General features: G+C 51.2%; 10 protein-coding genes across 10 annotated transcripts; 4 read left to right on the forward strand and 6 right to left on the reverse strand.

Annotated features, from left to right (window-relative positions):
• Window positions 1-217: 217 nt before the first annotated feature.
• On the forward strand, window positions 218-2,169 carry INS49_001805 (uncharacterized protein; the record flags this gene model as incomplete). The annotated part of the gene is made up of 3 exons (XM_043162626.1): window positions 218-831; window positions 929-1,970; window positions 2,047-2,169. The coding sequence occupies 3 exons, from the start codon at window positions 218-220 to the stop codon at window positions 2,167-2,169; spliced, it is 1,779 nt and encodes a 592-aa protein (XP_043031132.1).
• Window positions 2,170-3,778: 1,609 nt separating this feature from the next.
• On the reverse strand, window positions 3,779-4,313 carry INS49_001806 (uncharacterized protein; the record flags this gene model as incomplete). Its single annotated transcript, XM_043162627.1, has 2 exons — window positions 3,779-4,094; window positions 4,219-4,313. The coding sequence occupies 2 exons, from the start codon at window positions 4,311-4,313 to the stop codon at window positions 3,779-3,781; spliced, it is 411 nt and encodes a 136-aa protein (XP_043031133.1).
• A 1,070-nt stretch (window positions 4,314-5,383) lies between these two features.
• INS49_001807 (uncharacterized protein) lies at window positions 5,384-7,452 on the reverse strand (the record flags this gene model as incomplete). Its single annotated transcript, XM_043162628.1, has 5 exons — window positions 5,384-6,379; window positions 6,440-6,504; window positions 6,668-6,898; window positions 6,965-7,043; window positions 7,162-7,452. The coding sequence occupies 5 exons, from the start codon at window positions 7,450-7,452 to the stop codon at window positions 5,384-5,386; spliced, it is 1,662 nt and encodes a 553-aa protein (XP_043031134.1).
• Window positions 7,453-8,890: 1,438 nt separating this feature from the next.
• INS49_001808 (uncharacterized protein) lies at window positions 8,891-10,438 on the reverse strand (the record flags this gene model as incomplete). Its single annotated transcript, XM_043162629.1, has 1 exon — window positions 8,891-10,438. One exon carries the CDS (start codon window positions 10,436-10,438, stop codon window positions 8,891-8,893), a length of 1,548 nt encoding a protein of 515 aa, XP_043031135.1.
• Window positions 10,439-11,799: 1,361 nt separating this feature from the next.
• Window positions 11,800-12,327, reverse strand: INS49_001809 (uncharacterized protein; the record flags this gene model as incomplete). Its single annotated transcript, XM_043162630.1, has 1 exon — window positions 11,800-12,327. The coding sequence occupies one exon, from the start codon at window positions 12,325-12,327 to the stop codon at window positions 11,800-11,802; it is 528 nt and encodes a 175-aa protein (XP_043031136.1).
• A 1,214-nt stretch (window positions 12,328-13,541) lies between these two features.
• INS49_001810 (uncharacterized protein) lies at window positions 13,542-14,437 on the reverse strand (the record flags this gene model as incomplete). The annotated part of the gene is made up of 4 exons (XM_043162631.1): window positions 13,542-13,880; window positions 13,952-14,056; window positions 14,129-14,241; window positions 14,422-14,437. 4 exons carry the CDS (start codon window positions 14,435-14,437, stop codon window positions 13,542-13,544), a joined length of 573 nt encoding a protein of 190 aa, XP_043031137.1.
• A 2,695-nt stretch (window positions 14,438-17,132) lies between these two features.
• INS49_001811 (uncharacterized protein) lies at window positions 17,133-18,338 on the forward strand (the record flags this gene model as incomplete). Its single annotated transcript, XM_043162632.1, has 1 exon — window positions 17,133-18,338. One exon carries the CDS (start codon window positions 17,133-17,135, stop codon window positions 18,336-18,338), a length of 1,206 nt encoding a protein of 401 aa, XP_043031138.1.
• A 1,239-nt stretch (window positions 18,339-19,577) lies between these two features.
• Window positions 19,578-20,861, forward strand: INS49_001812 (uncharacterized protein; the record flags this gene model as incomplete). Its single annotated transcript, XM_043162633.1, has 1 exon — window positions 19,578-20,861. One exon carries the CDS (start codon window positions 19,578-19,580, stop codon window positions 20,859-20,861), a length of 1,284 nt encoding a protein of 427 aa, XP_043031139.1.
• A 1,108-nt stretch (window positions 20,862-21,969) lies between these two features.
• Window positions 21,970-22,823, reverse strand: INS49_001813 (uncharacterized protein; the record flags this gene model as incomplete). The annotated part of the gene is made up of 3 exons (XM_043162634.1): window positions 21,970-22,417; window positions 22,478-22,757; window positions 22,814-22,823. 3 exons carry the CDS (start codon window positions 22,821-22,823, stop codon window positions 21,970-21,972), a joined length of 738 nt encoding a protein of 245 aa, XP_043031140.1.
• A 3,365-nt stretch (window positions 22,824-26,188) lies between these two features.
• On the forward strand, window positions 26,189-26,796 carry INS49_001814 (uncharacterized protein; the record flags this gene model as incomplete). The annotated part of the gene is made up of 2 exons (XM_043162635.1): window positions 26,189-26,249; window positions 26,330-26,796. The coding sequence occupies 2 exons, from the start codon at window positions 26,189-26,191 to the stop codon at window positions 26,794-26,796; spliced, it is 528 nt and encodes a 175-aa protein (XP_043031141.1).
• Between the last annotated feature and the right edge of the window lie 400 nt (window positions 26,797-27,196).

Here is a 27,196-nt window from a genome sequence, read left to right on the forward strand (position 1 = left end):
CAGGTAGTCCCCGGATTCCAATTGCGGTTGAGATCGCTTAAACGCGGGCCGAGGCACCAAGGTCCAGGGAAGGTCGACCTCAACGTCACACTGCAAAGTATCTAGGAATTGTCCCTCGCTTCTCCCTTGCCCATCCCCGTCCTCGATGCTGTTGTAGCGAACGTGATCCCGCCTTCTTTGCAGAGAGATCACCAGCCTGCAGCACCTCTCGAGCACGATGTCGTCAATTCGGAGCTCAGGACCAGGCCTGATCCCTCGATTGGCCCGCCCATCACCCCGGATTCAGATCCAGATCCACCCTCGTCCTCGCCCGGGACTCCCATGCCAGCGCCGACCCGCCGTCCCCATACTCCCCACGGGGAACGGGAGCAAGCGAGGCATCGCCACCTTCACGCCTCCGTATCAGGCACAGGCGATCTCCACGATCCAGTCCGCAATAGACACGAGCAGCGATGAGTTCAAGGAGAACAAGCTGGCCATGGACGAGGCCATGGCGCGCCTGACCGAGCTCACGCGCAAGGTCCAGCAGGGCGGGCCGGAAAAGGCAAGGGAGAAGCATCTGGCGAGGAAGAAGATGCTGCCCCGAGACAGGGTCACGGCGCTGGTGGACCCGGGCACCACGTTCATGGAGCTGGGCGGACTGGCTGGCCATGAGCTGTACCCGGAGGCCGAGGTACCCGCCGCAGGCATCATCACATGCGTGGGTGCCGTGGAGGGTGTCACATGCGTTATTGTTGCCAATGACAGCACTGTGAAGGGTGGTACATACTATCCTATCACCGTGAAAAAGCATCTGAGGGCGCAGGCTGTTGCCCAGGAAAACAAGTTACCGTAAGAGCCTGGCCCTCTCTTCCCATCTGTTCCTTCCGGTGCAGGAAATTCATGCGATTTGATCTCGAGCTCATTCTGACTTTGTGGCGTCACACAGATGTATTTACCTCGTGGACTCCGGTGGTGCAAACCTGCCTCACCAGTCCGATGTCTTCCCAGACCGCGATCATTTCGGCCGCATCTTCTACAACCAGGCACGCATGTCTGCGGCCGGGATCCCGCAAATATCCGTCGTCATGGGACCATGTACAGCAGGAGGCGCCTACGTCCCGGCCATGTCCGACGAGAGCATCATTGTACAGGAGCAGGGACACATCTTCCTCGCAGGCCCGCCCTTGGTCAAAGCCGCCACGGGAGAGTCGGTCAGCGCAGAAGAGTTGGGCGGAGGCAAGATGCACTCGAGCGTCTCGGGTGTGACCGACTACCTGGCAGTGGACGATGCACATGCCATCGTGCTGGCGAGGCGGTGCATAAGGAATCTGAACTGGCCTCATAAGACAGACCTGCCACGACAAAGGGAATCATTTCTCGAGCCTCTCTACTCCCCGACAGAGCTTTTGGGCATAGCATCCACCAATCTCCGGAAGCCCCTGCCAATTCACGAGGTGATAGCCAGGGTTGTCGACGGCTCCGCCTTTGCAGAGTTCAAGCGCGACTACGGGACCACGCTGGTGACAGGGTTCGCGCACATCTACGGTCAACAGGTTGGCATCGTTGCCAACAACGGTATTCTGTTTTCCTCTTCTGCCCTGAAAGGGGCTCACTTTATCGAGCTGTGTAGTCAGCGGGGCATCCCGCTCGTCTTCCTTCAGAACATCAGCGGATTCATGGTCGGCACCGACGCGGAGAGGGAAGGCATCGCGAAGAATGGCGCAAAGCTTGTTACCGCAGTGGCTTGCGCCGACGTACCCAAGTTTACAGTCGTGGTTGGCGGCAGCTATGGTGCTGGCAACTACGGCATGTGTGGGAGGGCATATTCACCGAGGTTCCTGTGGATGTGGCCCAATGCCAGGATTGGTGTCATGGGCGGTGAACAGCTGGCAGCAGTGATGGAGACAGTGGGGAAGACCGTGGATACGGGCCTGAAGGAGAGGATCGAGAAGGAGAGTGACGCTGTCTACTCGAGCGCGAGGTTATGGGTGAGTCACCTCCCAGCTACCAATTGCTGTCCCATATTGCAAATATTCTGACGCTGACCTGAACTTCTATAAACAGGACGATGGTGTCATTCCTCCACAACAGACGAGGCCATATCTAGGACTGGGCTTGCGGGCTGCCATGTCCGGCCGAAACGAAGTTAGAGCTGGCGACACGAAGTTTGGCGTCTTCCGAATGTAGTGGAAAATCAAAATCCTAATTAAGCCAATTCCATGACTTCGCCTCGCGCCTGTCAAGAACAACTTCAATATGCATTTTTCCTCATCAGCCACCAATCTACTCTTTTGCGAAAAATAGGGAATAACGGCATGGGCAGCGTGGAAGCACTTCAATGATGTCAGCATCAGGCCACAGAAGCAGCGCTGCAGACTCCAACGTCAACATGGTATTCTTTTCCACGGATATTGCTTTGCTTGCCAGTGAGCATGCACCTGTCGTTGTCTTTCCGGCGAGGGCAAGTGCGTCTCATCGTTCTGCAAAGAGGCAGGCCATTGGCGGCGAGCAGTAGCGACGCACAATAGTGAAGGAAACAAACCGAGCCAGTAGGGTCTGAGTGAGTAGCTGCCAACAACGCCAGTGGGAAGGTACAAGGAAAACACTGTGTGCCCTGACGATTGGAAGTTGACACACCCCCTGAGGCAACAAACCACAGTCTCGGACAAACAGGTCATCACTCCTTGGAGCTTCAATTCACCATAGATCATTATCATTCAGCATTGACTAGAAATTCCAGAACCACGGCACTGGGTACCTCAAACTCAATAAGAACCTCGCAGCTCGCCAGCCACAATGTGCACTTTCAAATTCGACAAGTTATTTTGCCCCGATTGCCACTTTGATAATGAGCACATGATCTCTATACCATCCGCACCAGAAGGTTCCGTCTGCGGGTGGGCAAAACGTCATCGGGCACGACCAAGTAATTGCCGGTATCGTCGTGAGGAGTGGTCTGGCACATGGGCAGTGAAAGCCGTGCCGTGCCGGCTTTGCAGGCGTGAGCGCGAGGTGTCAAGGAATAAGGTTGAGAGATGGGCCAAAAAAGAGGAAGAATGGCGAGAACAGAACCCCCTGAAGGACAGGATGGACGAGGACATCCCTGAGGCGGACCGTGGGTGGAGGTCGCCTTTGATTCTCGTAGACGACGCCAGCGCCATGACCGAGGAGGAACCTCGCCGCGATGAACCAATTGCTGGATCAGAAATGATACGGACAAAGTTGAAGTTGATAAACATGAGAAGACGGTGGAAGGACTGAGTCCAGCGCTTTTTATCTCCCAGTAAGGGAGCAACTTATTAGCTACAGGTCGACGTCGTCTATTTTGTCAAAAGGAGGCCGCGATTTAGTGGCTAGGACCTGGTTTGTTTGGCTCGAATTGGTGTCCACAAGCGATGTAATTACAAGCAGCTTTCAGATTGCAATCACAGGATATGTCTTTGCCGGAGGATGGCACAACAGTTTGCTAAGCTCATGATGAAATCACTTTGGGAAGAATGCTCAGCTTCAGATCTGCGTCCGCGGACATCTTGCCCTCGTTCTCTCTCTGTCCGCTCTTTCTGATACGCAATGCCTGACCGGGCAGCAAGCTTCACTCGTATACTTGCTGCACTGAAATGCGCTACCGTGAGGGGTTGCTCTCAAAATACGGCGATGTCGCCTCATACTTGTCGTGGTCATGTCAGGAGAAGGGGAAACAAACGGAAAGAGAGGTCTTTGGTCTTCCAGCTTCAACCTCCGTGTCGAGATATTACTCGAAAGAAAGGGGCTTTGAAATTGCTGACATTCCGTGCCGCTAACCACTCTTCGCTCCATATTCCTCCTGACTGACCTCCTCCATCCAAGTGGTCTTTCCAAGACTAATTGCGAGATGCATCATCATACTGCCGTCGTCGGCGCCATGCCAATGAACTGTCTTAGCCGGGCACTGAACGATATCGCCCGCGCTGATGCGCTGAGGCTTCCCGCCTTTATCGCACACCCACCCACTTCCAGCTTTGACCTCGAGTATCTGCCCGTTTTCGTGGTGGTGCCAGTAAGTCCTAGCACCGGGAAGGAAGGTGACATGATTGCACATTATGCCGTCCACGGGGCCCGCGAGCTTGTCCATCCTGAAAGACGCTGGTCAGTACTTGTTTTGCATGTGGCCCAAGAATGATTGTTCGGGGGCGGATAGCCAGATTTGTTTGTTGAGGGGCCTTGACATCATCATGCAACCGCGTTGATTGGACTCACCAGACATCGCCAGTGAAGGTGTTGGCAGCCTTGACTGTGCTCTGAGCCCCATCATTCCCCCCACCGGTCGAGTTACGGACGATCGTACAAGGCATCCTGATCCGTTGAGTACAAGATGATGTTGAATTGAATAGGTTATGAGATCAAAATTTTGGCAGAATCGGAACTCAAACCAGCTTTCCTGAAAACGAATGTCGGAGATATCGAAGATCCGGATTTCGGCTGCGGGGAAGATTGCGCCTCCTTCTCGGGTCGATGCTACCCGCAGTCTCAGAGAGCGACGACGATCTTTCGTAGCAAAGGAAAACAACAGACTGACGTGGTGGCCCTTATCCGCGTGTGCTCGTGTCAAATTGTCCACGGAAAAGGCGTTTCATCATATAGAGCCATAACACGTACGATGCAACGAGTATAACGTCGATAACGAGCATCGTTGCAGCTGCAAAATCCCAGTCCATGCCTGAGTTTGAATAATGCGAGCGTCCGGGGAGAGACAGTCTGGATGGACTTCGAGTATTTGAGTAAGTGAGTATCTGGAGTGTTGAATGCTTGGCTGTAATTTTGCCGTGTCTGATATCATGTCTCTCGGAGCTCGTTGATTACAAAAGCTGATTTATACTTCGGCGTCTGCACTATCCGCAGGGTGAAATTGGCATGAGATGAATAGAAAAAAGAAAACAGATCTGAAATGGGTGACTGACCATTGTGTTGGACAGTCACAATCCAGGTTTACTCACCGCTTGTGCTTCATCCCGTTGGTCATCCCGTTGGTAAAAGTCTGCCTCGTCACTGACTAGACGACGAGGTTGCTAGCGAAGGTGAACATCGTACCTACAAGTCAATACGCTCGCTCTCAATGTCTGCTGTACAAGAACGACAGACTCAGACTTCGCCACCTACGTGAACGAGTCTTCGTTGTGTCTGATAGTCTGCAACAAGAAAGCTGACCATAATTATTCATCGGAGCATATCGATCACTTCGCGAATCTGGCACGTTCAGTGTTGCAACACAAGGTTACGCGAATCAGGATTTATTGCAAGATCTCTGTTGCTGATGAAAGCTAAGTACGAATATGTTGGTTCAATCTATCTGATGTACATGGAGGCTGAGGTCATATTTTGAAGCTTCAAAATCGCTTCTGGCCCGGCATCACCAGTTTGCCGTCTAATGCGCAAAACGGAAATCAAGCCTCTGCTGCCCCTCATCCTTGGTGTTGATGAGATACTGTTCCTGCTCCTCAGTCGACATGGCGTTCCACTTTCGATCGCGGACACGGTTCCGCCAGATGTAAAACGCCTTGACGAGGTACATCAAGACAATGTTGAAACATGTTATGCCCAGAAGAATGCTGTTGCCTCGCTTGTAGAGTGGCTTGTCGTCATCTCTATAGATGTTGGATGCGATGATGTTTCCAGACTGAACGAACATGTTGTACAAAGCTGCAGAAACAGCTCGGGTACGCACAGCGTTGCTGTTCTTCGCGTTCCAACCCACCAAGATGGCGTGGCAGTAAGGATATGAGAGCAGAGCGGTGAGTATACCGTAGCGAACCCATGGCGATGCAGACGCAGGGAGGACCACCAAAGCCAGAATCCAGGGAAAGATCCAGATGTTGGCGAAGGAGGATACGATCGCCCGTTCTTTGAGCCTTTTCGAGACCCAAGTGACGAACAAGAGGTTCAGTGCGAAGACAACCTGCGACGGAATGACAAGCAGGTTGGCCTGGAATACAGAGAAGCCGAGTTGCCGCAGGATAAGAGACAGGTAGTTCTGTGGAGGACTCGGCGGGATGTAGGTCGTGAGGCCTACAAGGTAGAGCGGCCACTGCTCCCAGTCTTGGATAGCCTTCCACAGTAGCTTGGGCCCAACAGCTTGACGGTTGTTCATATCACCTTTGCTCGGGTCGTCCCGGAGCAAGCGGTTGACCATGATCTTCTCTTCTCGCTCGTCGAACCATCCCTTGGAGCCGCGGAACCAGTTGCGAGTTTGACAAGGGCCCGGGGGCATGAGACCGAAAGAGAAGAGGCCCACGATGAGCGTGAGAATACCTTCGAGGAGGAAGAGCCATTGCCAGCCCGACCAGCCGTTGATGCCTCTCATCTGAAGAACGCCTGCTGCAAGCAAAGAGCCCACAACGTTCACAGTACTGAGGGCAGTCCACTTTGGATCATTGGTGTCAGCCTGAGGTTATTAAGAGCAAGGCAAAATCGGAGTACTTACAAACCAAGCCAGACGGGTGGGCAGCTCATTAGATTTGTAGAAATAAGTGAGGTACAACACAATGTCTGTTCAGTGGGCTTCGGTTAGCATTTGCCGGCATTGAAGGAGGCGCACATGGAACACATGTTGACTTCAAATCTATGCCAGCCGAAGCAGGTCTGTCTCGAAAACGAGAGACATGGTAAAGGGACATTTTTAGGAGATGCCAGGGAAAATTTGCCAACTAACCTGGAATAAACCCTCCCATAAGCAAGCCAAGAAGAGCTTTGATGGCATAGAACCCGGCGCGATTTGTGAGGAACGCTTGTGAGCCCGCGACAATAGACCAGCCAATAATGATAGAAGGTATCCATCGGTCAGCACCGAGTTTTTTGCTTATAAGGCCGCTCGGCAGCTCCGCCGAGAGGAAAGACGCGAGGAAGATAGTCTGTCCATAGTTGAAATCATTTGTGTCCATGCCTGTGCGCAGACTATGTTAGCCAAGTGAGGCAAGAATGCAACCTGAGTTGCGCGAGAGCAACTTACCCAGCTCCTCTAACATGTTGTCTGAAATGGCCCTGTTAATGTTTCTCCGATGCATATCGAGAGCACAAAACATGATCCACTTCAATCTTGCAAGTCAGTACACATGCCAAAAGTTTACCTTGGACTGTTCATCCGTTGTCTCAAACACCAAAAAAGGCACTGTATGGTACCCAGGTGGTTGACTGAATGCCACTTACAGCCCATGTCATAATCCTCAGATCAACCTTCCTGACGAGTTTCCGCTCATCTTCGGCAGTCCACGTGAACTCCGGGTCAAAGCGGTGTCTGTTTTCATACCCGGCTTTCTCATAGATGTTGCGCCAGTGCTCCGCAGCGAGCGGATCGGAGAAAACATGGTGTCGCGAGTTGGGCCCGTCGAGGTCGTCAGCACTCTGAGCATCAGTTTCGGCGGCGGGATCAGCCGTCGCATTGATCTTTTCAGGGTCCAATGTGACAGACCGCTCTGCTGCATCTCCGCGGTCCTTCATCGTGGCGGCGGTGCTGGTGTACTGCCGAGATTTGGGTTCGGAAGAATGAATGGTACGACGGGTTGACTCCAATAAAAAGAACGTCGCACCGGCGGCCTAGATGAATGCTACCATTCGACAGAAAAAACTAAGCTCTGCAGGATTTATAGTTCTATGAGATGCATGCTTAGATCATGGTGTGGTGTTGCAAAGAGTACCAAGCCTTGCATCATCGCGCCAAGACAAGGTTATCACTTAGATCCTGTCCTATCGGTGTTGCCATCTCGGAGTGTTTGACCGGTATTGGTACTTGGCGTCGGTATGAATTTTTCGTAGGCGGTACAAAATTATGCCCCTGATAACGGATGAAAGGACAGTACCATGAATGTGTTTGATCATTGCTGCTGTCATGATGTAGTGACGCCTCTGATGACAGCTAGATTCTGCCGGCAATCTGCCAGCACATCGCCTTGGAAGGTGAGCAGTCTTACAGAATTTCGACACTTATATAACACGGCCGGTGTTAGATTTCCGACATGGGGAGGGGTGTGGAGGTCCCGAGGGAATAGACGACTCTCTACCTGGGCAACCATGTGCGGAGCATGATAATGAGCCACCACAACAGCTGAAGGAGGGACTCATTTAAAGAAGCTGTGGGCCCAAAGCAATAAGTTTCGGGCCGAGTACATGAGACGCCAAAAAACAGTCGGGTAGCCTACCCATAGTCAAGGACTGTGGTGCTCGCCGACAGCATTGGGAGTGTCTGATAGGCCGCGTGCATGGAGACCAAGGCAGAAAGTGGCTGGTTTCAGACGAATGCTACCCAGGTGCAGGATAGGCAAGGTCCCCACGTGTCGACCTTGTCCTCGAACATGTTCATCCTGCACGAGTCAGCTGTTATCTTAGAACTCCGGGGACGATCGTGTTCATGAGCTCTGGTCTTACGAGTCGTACGTAGCCTGTTCCAATGCGGGAAGATGGCTGGTTACTAGCGTATTTAACACGGGCCTAAGACTTTTATTTATTTTTCTTGCCTTTGCCTTTGCCTCCTTCCTAAATCAAGGTACTTATTTTGGGGCGGCATTATTTGGCCTTCTCAACCAGCGCCATAGTCCAAACAGCATACAAGAGTGTGGATGAGATGTCTGACGGCCGGAGCTCTCATTTTCAAGACCGGTAGACCCTCAGGTAGTAGCATATTGTTTTAGATCGGAAGCAGTGATGTTAGGTGACCATAACTAGGAGAAATGAACCTAAGCATTAGGAAAATAATAAGTAGTGGGATACAGTAAATAAATGGGTAACCAAACAAGCAATATCTAGGTGGTCCTCGGTGTAATTTGCTTGGAATGTTAACCCTACTAAGGTAAGACAAGTATTGTGTATTTCATATGTATCATCACAGCACACGAGTATCTCATTGGGATTCCAGATGTCAAACAACTAGAACAATATCCGTTCATGCAGGACATAGAGGCGAGTCTGGCCTCTCTATGAACACTTCACTGCCTACACAAGTAGCGCAGTAGAAAGTGTTGTATGGATCATACTTTTTCTTGGTAGCCAGGTGTTCCCCGTACTTATTCCCGTAAAACGTTGTCTTCCAGTCTGGATCATTCCTGTCTCCCTCGTTCATATACCCGCCTGTGTCCGGTGCTAACCTCTTCAAAGCAGCGCCTTTGACAAAGGTCACGTCGTCCATGGCAGAGTAGCGTTCAGCATGAGAAGCATTTAAGGCAACGCCCCGACCGACAGTAACAAAATAGTTGGAGGTGCGCCACGCGGAATGTAGTCCAGAAGTTTCGTCGGCGGCATCCGCGAATACCTGGCCGCCCGAGACAAGATTGATCACGTTGACGGTGAAATCTTCTGGCTTGCCGGCGATAACTTCAACGACCTCGCGAACAGCGGTGTGATTTGCGAGGGCACGGCGGTTAATAAGCCTCGAAGTCAAGATGGCAGAGGATCCTGCAGCGTCGTACAGTCCTGACTCGGCCTCGTAGAATGACCAGTAGTCAGAATAGGAAGCGAAATCGTCGCTGATAGAGAGTGTCTTGTTGAAGGCTTGGAGCCTGCCTCTGACGGGCGCGAAGGCAGCATCTGCTTCAGACTGATTCAAACCGATAGTCCAAAAACCATGCGAATACCCAGAGGTCGCGTTGCCGATGAACGGCCCAGGGTAACTGCTGGACCAAAATCCATAACCTGCGAAACCCGCATCGTTGAGGTCAGGCAGTGACTCTAGTAGAATGGTCACAGCGTCGAGAAGGTCGGAGCTGTTGGAGGTGTTCAGTATCGGCGCCAAGTATAGATGGTGAGCAGTCACAACATCGACATTCCGGTGCGCTTTGACGGTGGTACCTAGAACAATACCATACCCGGGCCCGCCACCCCTGATCGCGGTGAATAGTTCTCTGTGCTCACAGTGATTGGCAGTTACTACCTTCCCATTGGCAAGCAGAACTCGGGCCTCGAGGATCTGGTCTGCTCCCATGCCGTAATTCCGCGTTGCTGGACCGTGGCCGCCGCCGGATGGCCAACCACCGATAGCCCCTGGTGAGATCGCGCCTCCGCCGACGACAATGACATTTTTGGTCTTCGCAAATGCGTATACGTTCTTCCACTGGTACGCGCCGTCTATGACTATAGCACTTCCAGTCCAGTTGGACCTCTGGCAGCCGTTGACAGGGGAGTAGACGTCCTGGAATTCTAGCTTGTTCCTGAAGTACCGGAGCCAGACTTCGAGACTCCCAAAGCCGTCCGAGCGACCAAGCATGTCGTGCCCTGTGCTTGTTACGACCAATCGGAGGTTCTTTTGCTGAGCGAAAAACATGGTCGAATTGATCTGCTCAAGACTGGTTGCGTTGACAGCGTACTGAGGACTTATGCCAAGCGTGCACGTTGTTGGCACATCATTTTTGGCATAATTGACCGGCGCACATGTGATGTTGTAAGGATATGGCCTTCCGATGGGCTTTGTGGTCATGAAATCCTGATCTGGCCACATTTCTGTGACATATCCGCACTGCACCGGATCGAACAGGGCCCCAGGATAACATGATTGAGCAATCGGGGCGGATTTGACCAGGGCTCCCTCGACTGTCACATTGAGAAGATCCCAAGACTGAGAAGACGGCCAACAATCATCACGAGGTCCCTTCCATTCAAATTATTGTGTCAGCTGTAGGAGAATCGTGGTGATAGGCGTGGCATTGGAAACTCACACATCTGCAGGAGGAAACGGGAGAGTTGGTTGGGGCGTTTGTGCCACCCGAGCTTGGTTTCCGAGAAACGACTTTGCTCAGGGAGCACGCCAGCAAGAACAAGATGGCACGCATGTTGCTGAAGAGAGTCGATATGTGCAGTCAGGCTGTTGCCGGTCACCCTGTTCAATACATACACGAGTGGATGTTTTTGAGGGTGATGCGGGGAGCGACAAGCTGAGATGCATCAGCACTTGGTGGGACTCAGCTCAAGAACCCTACATTCCGCCACTTACGTGTCTTAGTGCAAATCTGTGCATGGCGAAGGATTTGAGAAAAAGCATCAACCCCCTCTTAGTCCGGAGTTGCAGGCATCGAACTATCATTCGGCCAATTTGCCGTGCCAGAAAAGCCGTAAAACACAATTGTCAGATGAGTTGGGATTCCAGAAAGTTACAACTGCAGGAACATGAAACTTGAGCTTTTTCATTTGAACACATAGCAGAGTCGGCTCATAATTGCGGAATCACGAAATAGCAGCCCACGGGACAGTATATAAATCCGTTTTACAGCTGAGGACATATCCACAGAAAACAGACATATATACATGGCTGCTTGATTGATTCTAAGCACATTATGAATGCACGTCTTCAATATTGTGCAAACAATATGTGCGGGTGTGCATACAGTGCAGACCTGGCCGCTATATAGAGAGTCATCCAAGGACGACCGCATGTGCGAGCGACAGTAGAACAAGGTGGGCAGGTTACGATTCAAGGTTCCTGATATCTCATTCGAATCCACATTAGCTCGAAATCCATAGTGTGTGATGCTTGAAGTGATGTGTAGAATGTATTGGGTAGTATTGATTAGGGATAGACCTTTCGGCTTTCGTCACTATCCATAATTATGTGCAGGGTGATAACACCAGCTTCCAATCTTCACACCTGTAGTGACTGAACGTGCTGGCGTAGGTATAAGAACCAGTCAACGGCCAGAAACACAAGGGCCATTCATCTGCGGACGTGCTCGCATCTCATCCATGTCGTAAAAGCTCAAAGTGTCCATCAAACTCCAACGGCCAGGTACCCATTTCCACACATGACAGGCAGATTAGACCCGCACAGGGGGGCATGATCCGCCTCGAATTTGCCCTGATCCCTTCTCACATAGCCCCAGCAACAGCAGCAACACCCAGCGCCGCGACACCGGCCACGGCCATGCCGGTGCAGCGCGGGGCGGCGGCGTTCTTGGTGCCGGTGGCCTTGGCCTCGACGCTGGTGAAGACGCTCTCCCACGTGTCGTCGTACTGGGCGACGGCGGTCTGCAGGGCCCCGGGCACGTTGTCGCGGAACCAGCCGTTTGTGGTGACGGCGCCCCAGTTCCAGTAGGAGGCGCTGAGCGACTCGACGACGCTGGAGCCGCCGTCCTGCTCGGCCGCCGACCAGATGGCCTCGACGATGTCGCGGTAGTCTGAGCGCATGGCGAACGAGGTCTGCGCGCTGTAGAGGGCCGAGGCTAGTGTTGTTGCGTACTTGCCCGTGGCCCACGTCGGTGTCGCCTCGCCCTCGTACACCTCCGAGAGGAAGGACGACGCGTCTGTTGATGCTGGGATGGAGGTGTCTGTTGGCGTCGCGTCGGCTGCGACGAGGCTGGCCAGGCCTAGGAAAATGGCGGGGATAAAGGACTTCATTTTCAATTTTACTTGTGTTTGTGGTTGAGCAAATTTCGATGCCGTCCAAGGTTGTAATGATTCACAATGTAAAAAACAAGAAAAAGAGGAGAAGAGAGTGGTGGAAAGGCTCCATTTCGCAAGGGCACGAGGAAATATTTCCATTTCATTTCATTCCTTCGCGTCTTGCCATGTTGCCGCCCAAATTCCTCAACGACCTAGTAGTACCAATTTCCACGTTATCCCATCAAAGGGAGGCGAATCAGGAAGGGTAGTTTCTCGTGTGGAGGGTCCTGCAGGAGGCGCTAGCAGCACGTCATCCCCATGCGGTTACCATCTGCACCACTTCGAGAACTTCTGCCTAGGCTTAAATGATTTCGACGCATGGCTGCGGCACAGAGCCCAGAAAACAAGCAATAGTTCGAGAAGACGTTGATCATTCTAGCCAATGATATTTTATCCTTTTGACGCTAAACAGGGGTTTTCTGTAGGTCCCGACACACCGTCCTCTGCAATGATGAAATGACTCCCGACCGACGACAACGTCGTGCTCTTTGGCATCCACATCCGTGGTGGAGTAGGGCTGCAAGGAGGCCTGTTCAGCGAAGGATCAAGCAAGCACCGACGCTACTCGAGGTCTCCTGCCTGCAATTCGACCCGAGAGAAGCTGGTGCCTAGAATGAGGAATTTAGTGCTTGCCAAGCCGCCAGCTTGCACAAGGCTGACTTAACCATCGCGGCATATAAATGAAAGCTTTGTTTTCCTCCTGACTTTACTTCTGTCGCACCGTCTGTCACACAGATGAGTAATGCTGTGATGAAACTCTATCAACTAAAGGGGGGCGAAAGTGAACAGCACGCGAGGACGTATACCTATCAAAACAAATTCCGCATGTGCGCCAAGCCGTGGCTTAATTGGATATGCATGACCGCGAAGCATTCCAAAGCACCGGCATGCCAAGTAAAACCTGGGGTATGGCAAGAGGCCTGAGAAAGAGCCGTCATACACACCAGCCCTACTTGCGGGCAACCCAGAGAAGGCACAGCTGCGCTAACTTGTGTTGGCCTTGAGAGCCAAAAGAAACTGCATTTGATGCTGCAATGCTCTGCCCGGAGAATCTATCCCCAACCCGCATTTCTCACGCTCGGGAGCTCTGCCACAGCCCGCCAGTCTAAGTCCGCATCTCACAAGTCTATGTACCATTCCGAAGCATCCCAGCCCATAATTCTCAGAGTCTACTCAGAAGATGGGCAAAGATCATAGTAGCCATCAGCGTTGTTGCCCCACCACGTAGGGAACGGCTTGGACGGCCCGCCGGCGCCGAAGACGGCAAACGACAGGATGAAGAGCACGGCGAGACTGGCGCCGTCGAAGGCGCCGGTGACCAGGTACGAGTAGTCCCTGAAGATGCGCGGGCGGTAGTTGCGCAGGTAGAACTGGGTGAAGAAGCCGGCGATGACCTGGCTGAAGATGACGCAGGTCTGGCTGGCGTTATAGGGGATGTAGCCGGCGTACTGGATAAACTGTGGCAGGTTGAGCTCCGAGGTTGAGAAGCCCTTGATCTCGGGGACGAACTGGAGGTTGTATAGAATTAGTTGGTGGATTACAATATTGTGTGATGGAGGGAGTTCCAAGGCAGACTTACAAACATAAAGATGCGATGGACGATAACAAGACCACCGCCAACCGCCAGGCCGACAGGCACCATATAGTACAAGCCACCAGATCCGTAGAGGTAGTTGGCCAGCGCCTACGACGTGGCGTTGGTATTGTATGATTGCATGATAGCATCACTCCAAGAAGAATTACGGTTGCTGTTGACGAGCAGATCGCGGTTTCCATTCACGATGCTGATCATCACTGCGTAATTAATGAAACTACTCATGATAGTGCCGTAAATATAAGTAAGGAACATGACCTGAAGCAGAATTTTAACTATTAGATTTATCAGCGCTGCGAAAGACATGAATGAACGGCATAAATATATATGGTATTTACCTATCTTTAAGTTATTGCAAAGTGTAACTACGTTGGAAATAACGTTATGTAATCCTTATGCATGTTAATAGCTTGCTATAAAGCCTAAACGAGGAACTGTAAAAGGAATAAACTTACAGGTGGCAAAATACATGTTACCAACCGGACAGCCGGGTAGCATCAGGCCCGCCAACATTTTTAACAAGTTTTTTATAGTAATACCGTTGCTATACCAAGAGTAAAAAAGAGTGCTCTATAAAACTAGAGTTAAAAAGTAACTTTATAAGAATATAATATAAGGACCATTAAGTAATAACAGCTTATTAAAAGTGCAATAAATATTTTAAGTAATAGCAAAATAATATATGCCCATGCAAGGAGGGTAATATTCTCCTTAATAATAACAATAAGGCTAATAATAAAGCTAATCACAAGGACAAGAATATACCACCACTATAATATTTCCTTATAATTCTTAGCCATATAAGCATAATGGCAATCATCATAACGGCTCGCTTTTGCACTCTTATATGCTCCAAGGATATCTCCACCCCAGAAAAGGAAGCAGTGCAGGACGAGGGCGCCGATCTACATTGGTACTAGCATACGGAGGTCGCATGCCCAGCAGGTAAAAGGATATCCACTCACAGCCGCACCGTAGCGTATTCACGGTGAATTCACCATCCATTCATAGCTTCCATTAGCGTTACATTTGCCGTAAATACCCCGCACGGAATAGATCCTCCTCCTCACACCGACGATCCTTTGCACATCATGTCTCTTCGAGTGTGGCTCGACTAGGTGTCATTTCGGCCCGTGCTTAAGCGAACATGATGGCGAGCACATTCGTGGATCTGCTCCACAAGCTTGGCGTGAAATAAGACTAGTTCTACATAGGTGGCTTTGGATTACATGGGAAGGATGGAATATAATGAAACCCTTTGGAAGCAATTAGTGGTATATTGCTAATTTATTGAAAGCCTTATGGTAATTTTTAATTTATATAGTATATATATTTATTTATAAGAGGTTATTTTATATTAAGGTAAAGATAATCTTATAAGTAGTTATTTAAGAAAAGAGTATTTTATAAAAGGTTATCTTATAATAAGTTATTATATAAAAGTTTATTATATAATATGTGGTTATGGACGTGCCATAAGGGGACAGCAGCACTATGGGCAATAGGCACTATGGGCAATTGGCACTAGAGCACCGGCAGGCAAGGGTCACGTGCGGCAGCACGTGACCACCCCAGATAGTTTATAGCCAGAGGGAGGTTCTGCAGCCTACGGCCGCAACCCTCCTTCCTTCTATATAGCCGATTCAAATACAACCAGTCTGCTATCAACCAACATACGTTAACCCAACCAACATAATAAGTTATTAGCTATATTATTTATATATTTATATATATAAATGCTTAAATAAAAAGCTTTAGCCCTTATAAGATTGCATTAAGAAAGCTTAAATATAAGTAGTAATAAATATAAGTGAAATATAATATGCTATATTAATTAATTAAGTAATACCTTATAAGTATTTAATAAGCATTTATTATAAAGAGCAATAAGATACTTAAAAAGCCATTATTGCATTTATTTCTTCTTTAATTATTATAAAGCATAAGATATGTTAATAATAAAGAATTAAGGGTGTGGCTTATTTTATAAAAATTTAGCAATAAGTATACTAGATAGCATATATAAGAATGCAAGGCACTACGTTTTATGAAATTAATAATACACTTACTCTTAATGCTATAATTCCATTGCTTTATTCCCGTGTCATTTCTAAGTAGAGGCGCTGACGGCCACGTCCAAAACATACTTAGTCCCTTTAATAAGTCTCAATACTTAAACCTTAGTTTTGAGTATTTCTTTCTGGCTCGTGTCGGAGCTCCAGCCAAGCGCGTAGATTCACTCCAGTTGTGCAGCTGAACTTCACTTACACAGTAGCCAATCTTCCCGGAGCATGCCACACAATCATAATTCCAGCTTTGTCTTGGCGGGAAACGCCGATGGTAATCTAACGAAAATAGGAAAGAGAAAATTGCTCTGCTAGGACACAGTTTCTGCACTTCCTCACCAAACCCAAGTAAAAGAGAACAATGAGATGACCTCATGCAAGCAAACGGTCACTAGGTGGGCAATTAACACGAATGTTGTCGGACCATCATCAATGATATCACTTCAGTCATCCTTTGCAGCTGATATAAGCCGCACTGCTTACTCAAGACAATGACAATATAAGTGTTGCGGCCAGTGAGCACCGCGCTTATGCTGTGCCTGGATGATCCTAGTCCAATGACTATTCGCACACAAACACGCAAATTAAGAGTATTCCAACAAGCCCGGCAATATAGAGGCGAGGATGGTGCTTTTTTTTTTTTTTTTTTTTTTTAAGTTGCAAGGGTGCGAGCTGCTAGCATGCTCTGGATGAATCCTGATGACCTTCGATGACTACAAAGTAGGGTGGACCCGCTATGAGTCGAAATGACCTTGGGCACAGCCCTTACTAGCGGCGGTTAAGGACGCTGCGCAAGCCTGGGGCATATCCATCCAAAGTAACGGGGGCTTGTAGCGTCGTATCCACCGCCCCAAACGGGCAATCGAAGCTGAACGCGCCGAGTTGACAACAATGTAGCTCACGGCCACGATCCCCAGGGTCGAGGGACACCATGAAAATAAAATGGGAGTGCTTCCCACTGCGAAAGGCTTCCTTTCATGTCCACCATCAGACTCCGACCTCAACAAGCCTCCAAAGGTCCTGGATCCTAACGGCAGTTCCCATCAATGACAAACGTCATCACTCATCTCAACCAACACTCAGAAACCACCACCACGAACATGGGGTCCCACCTCTACTCGATGCCCAAAGGGGTGCACGCCATTCCGGAGCATGAGTTGGATCTCAGGCCCGACCCTGAAGTTGACGCCGCCCTGCTGAACCCCCCACCACCCTCATCGTCCTCAGAGAAGAACATCTGGCTGTTCTGGCACTCGGGATACAGCACAATGCACCCGTACACACAGCGCACCGTCCGCACCTACCACCGCCGCTTCTCCCCAAAAGGCTGGACAATACGCGTGGTCGACCGAGCAGAAGGTTCACCATGTAACGTGGCCAACTTCCTCGACATGCAAGACCCAGATACCTTCCCCAAGGCATTCCGTGAGGGGACCATCACAGGGACATACGCCCTGCAACACACATCAGATCTCGTGCGATGGCCTCTGCTCCTCAAGTACGGCGGAGTCTATGTGGATGTAGGCCTGATGCCCATCGGCGACCTGGACCGGCTCTGGAACGTGACGGTGGGCGACCCGGGCTCACGTTGGGAGATCCTCAGCAACAACGCGGGCGGTCCCGATGAATACGACCTGACAAACTACCTGCTGTGCGCGCGAAGGGACAGCCCCGTCTTCCGGCGCTGCCACAAGCTTCTCCTGGCACTCTGGGCAGAGGACGGCGGCAAGACGAGCACGGAGGGGATGTGGGAGAGCCCCTTGCTGCGGGGCCTCCCCTTGCTAGGCCGAAGTTTGTCGGATCAGGACAGTAGGGATCTGACGGACTACATCATTCAGGGCCAGGTAATGCGCATGGTCTTGAGCTCTGTCGATGAGGAGGATAATTGGGATGGGCCGGAGTATGTGACGCGGCACATCTATGCGTTGGAGTACATGGTCGGCTCGCAGCTGATCAACGAGATGACCGCGTGGGACGGCCCCAGGGCTTTCGAACTGATGTCTCTGAAGCTGCCCGAGCCAGGCGAGCCCGAGACCGACGACCAGAAGCTGGCCAGGGAGATTGTCGAGGCGTGCCTCTCGAGGAGTTTCAGCTTCAAGCTGGCTCACGGGATGATCATCCGAGTGCTTGGTGACACGCTGGGTTCGTTGTGGAGGGCGCATCAGGGCTCCGATGATATCGCCGGTACTTACGCCCACTGGCTAAGGCATGGAATGCTGCGTTGGTCTCAGGATGAGTTGCCGGAGCCCATGGAATTTGTGAAGATTACGCCCGTGAAAACAGGGTCATTGCTTAGAGCAGAATAGAATAGAGCATTAGAAACTTAGAATAGCACCAAGCCTCGTAATTTACATTCTTCGCTGGAACGAGTTTAACCACAAGCCGATTCACACATTTCGGGGTTGTCAGCTTCTTCTGATTGTGTTCTTGATGAATTTTTGTAGCTGCAGGAATCAAGCGCTGGATGATCCTTTCCCATGATGTTACCTACGTACGATACAGTATGCGCGGTAGTATATCCAGGACGTCAACGGTCGTTTCCGTACGCGGTCCCAGAAACATACCACTGCACCACACTACCCACGCAGGTCTTTGAGGAATTCACATGTGGCCAAGTCCATTAGTAGTGTCAAATTCGAGGGCATACATTGACAGCACTCGGTACTCAACTCTCATGTTACTTCTGGCTCAGCCGCCGGGTGAGGCAGTGCTACGGGACGTTCTGTCCCTTAGAAAGACAAATGTGGCCACTGCTTTCTCAGCCAGCTGAGGAGAGAGACCCGGATCACTTCGCAGCAAGAACCATATCCCAGATAGTATGGTAGATGTGCCTGCAATACAGCCGATCACGATTCCGGCAACATCTCCGCCACCCAAACTCACCCCGCCGTTTGCTGCTACAGATGTGGATGTCGAGCTTGAGGTCGCTGCGGTCTGCGAGCCAGATAATGAAGTCACTGTACGTACGACTGCAATCTCTTCAGCCCCGCCGACACTGTGTCAGTGTTAGCGAAACAATGCATTGAACCACCGCGATCTAGGTGGTGGTAAAATGGAAGTCAAAGGGTCATCCATTCTCAAGCGTTGGCAGAATTACTCGAGGTGGAGATCCCTTGCCTTCATTTGATAATTTCCACAAATCACCTTTGCTGGCAGAAATCACGTCTCCGGTCATAGTTTACTGCACAATACAATTGTGCCACTTCGTCTCGAGGTCCAGGGCTCTTCGAGACAATCATTCCTAGGTAACTAGGCGTCCAGCTCCTCGTGCCGTCTAGATCATGACGTCACTTCTACTACACATGCTCGTCGCCTTTCTCAGACTCAACCATGCAATCCGTACCTGCAAATGAATCCTAGAAAGTCAACTTACATTGAACGCTACGATACACGTACAACTATTGCAGAGGCCACAACCATATCATGATCATGCACGGCCATGACCGAGCGTAAGCACCATTGTTGATCGTTTGCAAAAGTCATAGCCCAGGTGTCACTTGCGCCGCAGCGTTGAATTTTATGCAAACAGAAGGCGCCTTGGTGTGATGGAGAGGGAAATCAGTCCGCCGCCCACCAAGCGACGAAGACAGGATGAACGAGACAAGGGCGAGGGCTTCAGCCAGTTAGAAGTCACTTCCCCGTCAGGCATGCGTTACATCCGCATTTTCACATGGAACGTCAACGGAGTCCATTCATTTCTCCCCTCGTCGACAACTCCGATCACATCATTCTTCAAGCCAGTTCCGAGGCAGCTGAAGCGGGCTACTGATGGGGAACCACCCGACAAAACCTCGGGGCCCCGCAAAGCCCCTTTAGTTGGAAGCCCCCTCCGCGCGTTTCTGTCCAGGCACGACTGGCCGGAGGTGCTGTTCCTCCAAGAACTCAAGATCAATCGGCAGGACCAGAAGACACCAACAGCTCTGCTGTCGGCCCTCAACACACCTCTCGGCTCAAATGACCAAGGCACGGCAGGCTCGAGGTACACACTCGACGTCAACCTCCCTAGAGACAAGTTCAACGCCCGGGGTTTTGGTGGGAAGCTCTACGGCGTGGGGACCATTTTGCGCGAGGACTTTGCCAGCCAGCATGTTGCCACTGTCCGTCACGCAGAGTGGGACCTGGAAGGGCGAGTTAGCATCGTCGAACTTCAGCGTCCGTCGGATGGCTGCCTCGAAAGGGACACTGAGTCTGATGAGCACAGAGAGAGGGATCAATTACGCACATTGGCACTCATCAACGTGTATGCCGTAAACGGAACATCTGCACCCTACCGCTCGTCGGAGAATGGCCAGACTGTGGGCACACGTCACGAACTCAAGATATCATTTCACTCCAAGCTTCGAGATGAGTGCCTGCAGCTCGAGAAGCGCGGCTTTGATGTTGTGGTCGCGGGAGACCTGAACGTCGCTCGGGGCCAACTGGACGGCCATCCAAACCTACGGACCTGGCCGAAGCAGCATTGCGTAAACAGGGCAGATTTCAACACGAAACTCTTCGGCAAAGACGATAACAGACGCGCCGATGCGTACGTGGGCGGCGATGACGTGAAAAGTGGGGAGATCAGCTTCCAAGGGGTCGATGTCTTCCGAGCTCTCCGTGGCAAGGAGCGGAAGTATACGTACCACCCGAGGGGAGACGACGAATGGGGGTCAAGTTGTGACCGTGTCGATCTGATCATCGCATCAAAGAGTGTCTATGAAAATGGGGGAATTGACGACACGGGCATCCTCGACTCACCGCAAGAGCGGGGGACGAGCGACCACGTCCCGCTGTGGGTAAAAGTGAAGCTCGGTGGAAGCGACGAGCCCGGCGTCAAGAGAAGGAGTTAGCACAGAAATATCCACGATATATCACCTCCCGCTCAAGTAAGACATAATTCACGCATGCCAGATCAGTCTACAAGAAGACTACCTTGAGGGTACCCACCAGAGGGGCTGTGAACATTGGGCAACCATGTATTACACCTCATTGGCCAGTTCCGCCCAGACAAAAGTAGGAATCGCAGCACGAGTGTTAAAGATACAGCCGAGAAACCAGTGCCAGTGATGATGGAACTTTCGGAAGACCATTTTCCTCAATTTTAAGGTCGAAAGTCAGGGAGCCCGTCGAGATTGACACGGAAGGCTTGACGCTCATTCGCGTCGCACCAGAGCTTGCTCTTTGTTAATGGAAAAATGGCAAGCCGTCGAGTCAAGCAGTGGGCCCGATGAGCCAAAAAGAGATTGTGTCACCTCAAAAGGCAAAAAACATACAGCACCAGGTATTCGCTGGTCGTCACCGGCCCAACTACTAATCCAGACCTCAGCGGCTTGACTATGGGAGAGCGGACGGGATCCCGTATTTTCCGCTGGGTATGGTCGTATGTGACAGAAGTTGTTCGTCTGCTGCTTATATTTGCATGTCAAACTACGGTAGGACAAGCACTTTCCACCCAAACAATAAGCACATGGCCCAATGTGCAGAGGTTGAAGCGTGATTGAAGCGAAGTACAGACATTGGTGTCATGATCTTTCAGAAAACTAAGTGCGAGTCGGATTCTGGTGGAGCCAAAACTTTTAGATGTCAAAGGACTGGCCATATTATTTCTTGAGTGCAGGAGGCATCGAAGATGTTGGAGATCGCATGTGACGGACGAAGTGTTGCGCCGAAATCCGTTCCGAACCAGTGTGAGGAGACGATATCTGTGTCGCGTTAACATGCGACGCAATACGCAAGACCAGAGGTTTGGCAATCATTAGCGTGGAATTGAAAGGATTAACTATATGCAAAGCGCTGTCGAGTCTTGAAGCGCAAAAAGAGAACTTGTCTCTATGCCATTCTTCTGATGAGTTTCCGCTAGTCCACGAGGTCTCCTTCCAGGCTATCCTGGTCCCATCACGATTAAGTCCCTATTCGATGAGGACCCTTTTTGGACGCCAATGGGCGGTCGGTCAAACTTTAGGAGTAATCGTCCTTGACTCGCCTGCCGCCGAGGTCATGGGAGCGATGGCTTCTAGTGCTCCGGCTCCTTCCGAAGCGGCGGGAAGAGACGCCATCGCGGTGACGCGTGCCCAGGAAGAACAAGACGGTCCCGATGAACAAGGCAGCCCACGCACCCCAGCTAAACCCGAACGCGTAGCGACCGATGGTGGCGGTGCGGCCGTCAGCCAGGAAGGCGTCTCGAGCCTTGACAAAGGTGGCTGTCATGAGCGAGACGGCGATGGTGTAGAAGAAGAGGGCAACCAATGACACCAGTCCCGAGATCGCGGCACCCAGGCGGCCACAACATGCGAGGAAGCCCGAGAAGAAGGCGAGCACGTCGAAGAACAGCCCGATCAGGTAAAGGACCCAGCCAAAGCGCCACATGTAGAAGTAATACTTGGAGGTCGTGTTGCCCGCGAAGCTCCTGCGGTCCATGTTAGCTACTGCCCGGCGGTGTACTTCGTGGGACGGGAATAGCACTCACCCGCCCAGTCCGTCTGGAATATTATCGGCATCGTCCGCCCAAGCGTGGCCAAATGGCATAGCAGGGCTCGCTCGTGTGCAGTCGACGTTCCCGGGGCTGCAGATATGGAAGTAGGTCCATTGCGAGGTGTCGCGCGCACCGGTGATGCCAGCTGTGTCTGCTCGCAGGAAGTAGGTGTCTTGGAGAGGTGAAGTCGTTGTCACGCCGGAGAGGATGACGAAGAAGATCATTACTATAGAACCGGCGAGGAAGATTAGGGCGACGCCGCCCAGGGATGGATCTGCTCGACAGGTCAGCATGTCACTGGCATCATTGACAGACTGCGAGAGCACCTACGGCCGGCCATGGTTGTGTCGGGCACAGGAATCGCGAGGAGCGCAGAAGAAAGGCTGCTGTGGCCTCGGCGTCCTGAGGGAGTAGATCTTGTCAGCGCGATGGAATGCAGCACCAGTCTACCGTGGGAGGATGGGGTTGCAGAATTCCGGGAGAGCGAGCGGGGGGCAGGTCTTTGCATACCTTGGAAGTGGACCGCGAGATGAATTGTTTCTGGCGCTGAGACAAGGTTCGCGCTGGTGTTCCACCGCTTGGGCCAGGCGACGTCTTTATATTATTCACTGTTGAGGTGAAGAAGAGGTTGGCAGGATTGTGCACGAATCGCAAGACAGTTGGAGTCAAAGTTGAAAGCTCGCCGAGGGTCAATGCAGAACCTTGCAAGGGCTAGTAACTCCGGACGAAGATGGGCCCTTGAAACTTATGGGCGAGTCGCAGGTTCCGTCCGAACGGAAGAGCGGATTGGAAAATGCTTGGATGGGTTGGTTGCGCGTCCCAGGATGACGGGACAAGCAGAGGTCGGCCAGGGAGCGGCGGTGCGAGGGTCACACGGCAGTTAAACATGCGCCTGGGTCCCCGCCATCGCATCGCACGGGAGGGAGCACACAAGCTGGACGCCGTCGCTGTCGCTGTCGCGGTCGTCCCACAAGCAGCTGCTCTGCCCAGGTGGATGACGACAGGGCCCATGAAAACTGGGTTGCCGTCCAACCGTGGGGCCTTAAGACAGCCCTGTCCCAGCCGGCTAAGCTTTTTGAAGCTAGCGCGCTTGCCTAGCTGCTGCACGGATCACAGGGACGACCCTGGGCCTGCGACCGCTCTTGGGCCTTGACGTCACCTGAGGACCAATGGTCAGGAATGTGCTGTGGGCTCAAGTCAGTCACTTGCGTGCGTGCGAGCGAATGCCAGCCGACCGCATGTCTGGGGCTACGCGTACAGGACATACCAGGCCCATCGAAATTCGCAGGCCGAACTCGGTGACGCCGGAGGTATCTGCGCTCTGCAACATCATGAGACGGAAATCCTGACGACACAAGCACATTGGCTCGTCACGAATGTATGCCAGCTCAACACACCCTTCAGCTGCCCGTCCATCTGCATGCACAATCCCTAGTGCGCTGAAACACAGCAATGCGTTGCACGACGTCGCTCTTGTCCCTGGCCCTGCAGCTTCCCGTTCGGCGTCCTGGCATTCCCGATCCTGCCGGCGATGTGGAGCTTTCCCCGGCGGGTAACTGCCGAGTCTCCATCTTCTCCACCGGGTCCCATCGGCATCAACGTCCGTGCTCGTCGTTGTGGATAACTGATTTGACAGCATGCCTTCATGTAGTTTAAATACTTCAGGGGAAGTCTACTCAGAGCATAGCACATCTTCCAGCTCCGCTCAGTAGCTCTCTCAAAAGCTCCATGCGCTAGGAGGACTCTCAATGGTCATGAAATTCCACATGCACATGCTGTTGAAGTACCTATGGTATAAGGCTTGATCCGGCTAACGGATTAAGCGTTCGCTTTTTCCACAGTTATAAGCCCTTGGTTCGTTCATATAGCGCGATTAACCGCTATATTCCCCTAAGCTATACTAAATTAAGCGCCCTGGGTTAAGCCCCTTACATTTAGGTTTCGTAAAGGTTCTGAGTTTAAAGGCCAAAAAGTTCGCAGGTTTAAGAACTACTTGCCGTTTAAATAGCACTGCTTATATAAGTGCATTTAAGGTATATAATCCAGGCAAAGCGTCTTATGTATACAGGGGCTATCATAGCATATACTTTACTTAGTGGGTACCACCTTGCGAACTAGGGGGTGTGTTGAAGTACCTACGGTATAAGGCTTAATCCGGCTGATGGATTAAGCGTTCGCTTTTTCCACACATGCAGAAGGCACAATCATTCAACATCTGTCAGACTAGGCCCCCATTGTAATAAGAAGTGGCCATAGCAAATACTGCAGATCAATGTGGAGAACGAGTTTGTATGTTGCAATCTGAGTCTTAAGAATCTTCTGAATGTTGTCACGTTCACATCCCATGGTCGGTCGTACGTGCAGCTAGAAGATTGTTGTCCTCATCGCTAATCAACTGTTTTTCCTTGGATCGGAGGTCGTGTGTCTTGGACAAACGTGGTACTCGACCGAGAAAATGCCAAAGCCGATGATTTTGTGATCCCAATCGCTTTTCTCATCCTTGGGACGGCGCCGTCTTCTGATCAGCCGCGGTCACCAACATCACGAGCACATAAAAGGGACAAATGCAGCGCCTCCGACAAGAGGTTTGTCTTAGGTAATCGACTGCTTCTTGCAGAAGAGAAAGACAGAATAAATCGAAGGAAGTAGGACGGGGACTCATGCCCGTGGATCTGCCTCATTAATATCACAGCCAGCACACACGCTTGCTTCTTGATACCAGTGGAGCCGTTTTGACGGGAGTAATGTACCTAGGTATATACACTTTTCCTGGTTTTCTTTTTCCATTGACATCAGGCTGCAGCATCATTCGCAAGCAGCAGACGTGTGAGTTGATGGAACTTAAAGGAGCTTAAGGGAATTCGAAGTTGCATATGTGAACAATACATCAATATATCAACTTAGAGCACCTCAACTATAACGACACAGCTCTCAGCCAAGAAATACACGCATCAATTCTGCATTATACACAATTTATCTTAGAAAGGAAACAAAACAAGTAAATCGCTATTCTGTTGTCGTTGTCCGGCAGTTCTTAAATAGTTCTTTGTAAATCTTGTTAAACGAGTTGTCAAAACTCCGTGGTACGCAGCTGTAGAGCGTATTGAGTGTCCATGGCCTATTCTACAAAGTTTTTTGCGGCCTGAGTCATCTGCCCCGTACTAGTAGGCCTGGTTGGTCAGGACGTGTAGTCAGCCAGTGTGCCAGTCAATCCGCCAACCGGATTGGGCAATGTGAGGGGGATTGAAGGATTGTGGCCAGCGGCAGCAGGAAAAAAGTCCGATTCTTCATTCACGAGAAGACCTCGTCCCAACGCCAATTTGAATGATTTGTTCATGGAAACTTCACTCCCGCATTGTGATTCACGCTTCATCCGTGGGACCCAATTATACCTCTATCATGGACGGAGACAACTCAACATCATTGGCAGGCCACCTTGAGCCCAAGCCAGACAACCCATCTTCTTCCACACTCATCACGGAGACATATCACTCAACCATAGAGCTTGGCCAGTTCAACGGGCGGGTCGCAATCATCAAAAGATGCCGAAACCAAAATGATCCACGCACAAAGCCACGTTTTCGCAACGAAGTCGATGCACTGAAACTCGTTTCTTCCCACGTAAGTCGTCTTTCACAGCAAAGAAATCCCTTGCTCGATACTTGCTCAACACCTCGGTACAGGAGCACATTACGCAGCTTTGGGATGCAGATCTCAGTCGCTTTACTCTCACACTACGCGCCGAGCCGGGCCGGAGTCTGGACAAGTACGTGGATAGCCACCGGAAATCGACACTCCCCCAAGGCGACTCAACCACACTATGGAAGCAAATATCCAGTGCTGTAGCTCACTTACACGCAAACTCCATCACGCATGATGATGTCAAGCCCGATAACATTATGTGGGACCAGGTGACCCAGCACAGCGTCTTGATCGACTTCGGCGCCGCGCTGAACCATAAATTGCCACCGGAAAACTGGTTCAACCCATCAGGGACGCCACCCTACGCACCTCCTGAGTTTCTCCAGCGAACCAAGGGCAGTGCCGCCGATGTCTGGGCCTTGGGTGTGACGATGCTATTTGCATTCAAGTACGTCAAGCTGCCGGATGGAGGATGGATCCTGCCGCACGTGTTTGACAATGCACTGGTGCTAGAGGAGATGAGAAGCTGGCTCAGTGAAGTTGAAGGATGGAGGCAGGTGTTGACTGAAGGGGTCCATGGCCTGCTGGCTGATATGCTGGAGCAGGACCCGAATAAGAGGATCCTTGCTGCAGAACTTGAGCTACAGCTCAAAGCCCGGATGACTCAATAAGCCACAGGCCATCAGAACGAAATTTTGATCCAGACTTCTACATCTGTTACAATTCATGTTCTCTGAATTTGTTTACTCACCACGAAGATAGGGCATAAGCTGGTACATGGGATTCCAATCTCGATGGCCCAAGGGTTCGAAGTGAATCAGAGGCCATAACGCAATTTTGCGGGCGGAACCGTCAGAACGGCTGTGATACTAGATGTCTTTGTTGATCGCACTCCAGATGTTCACTCTCATGTATTGCGTATTTTTCGTATCGTAATGGGCTCTAGATTTTATGTTGACATTGGGTCCTGTTGCCACCTATGTTCTAGATTGGTCTGAACTCCTACTTTATGTGCACTGCCTTTGGCTTCATCCAATCCTCGGAAAGCATGTAATATCAAGCCGAATAATA

This window comes from Diaporthe citri, assembly GCF_014595645.1.
Source record: "Diaporthe citri strain NFHF-8-4 chromosome Unknown scaffold_1, whole genome shotgun sequence".
Taxonomy (NCBI): Eukaryota; Fungi; Ascomycota; class Sordariomycetes; order Diaporthales; family Diaporthaceae; genus Diaporthe; species Diaporthe citri.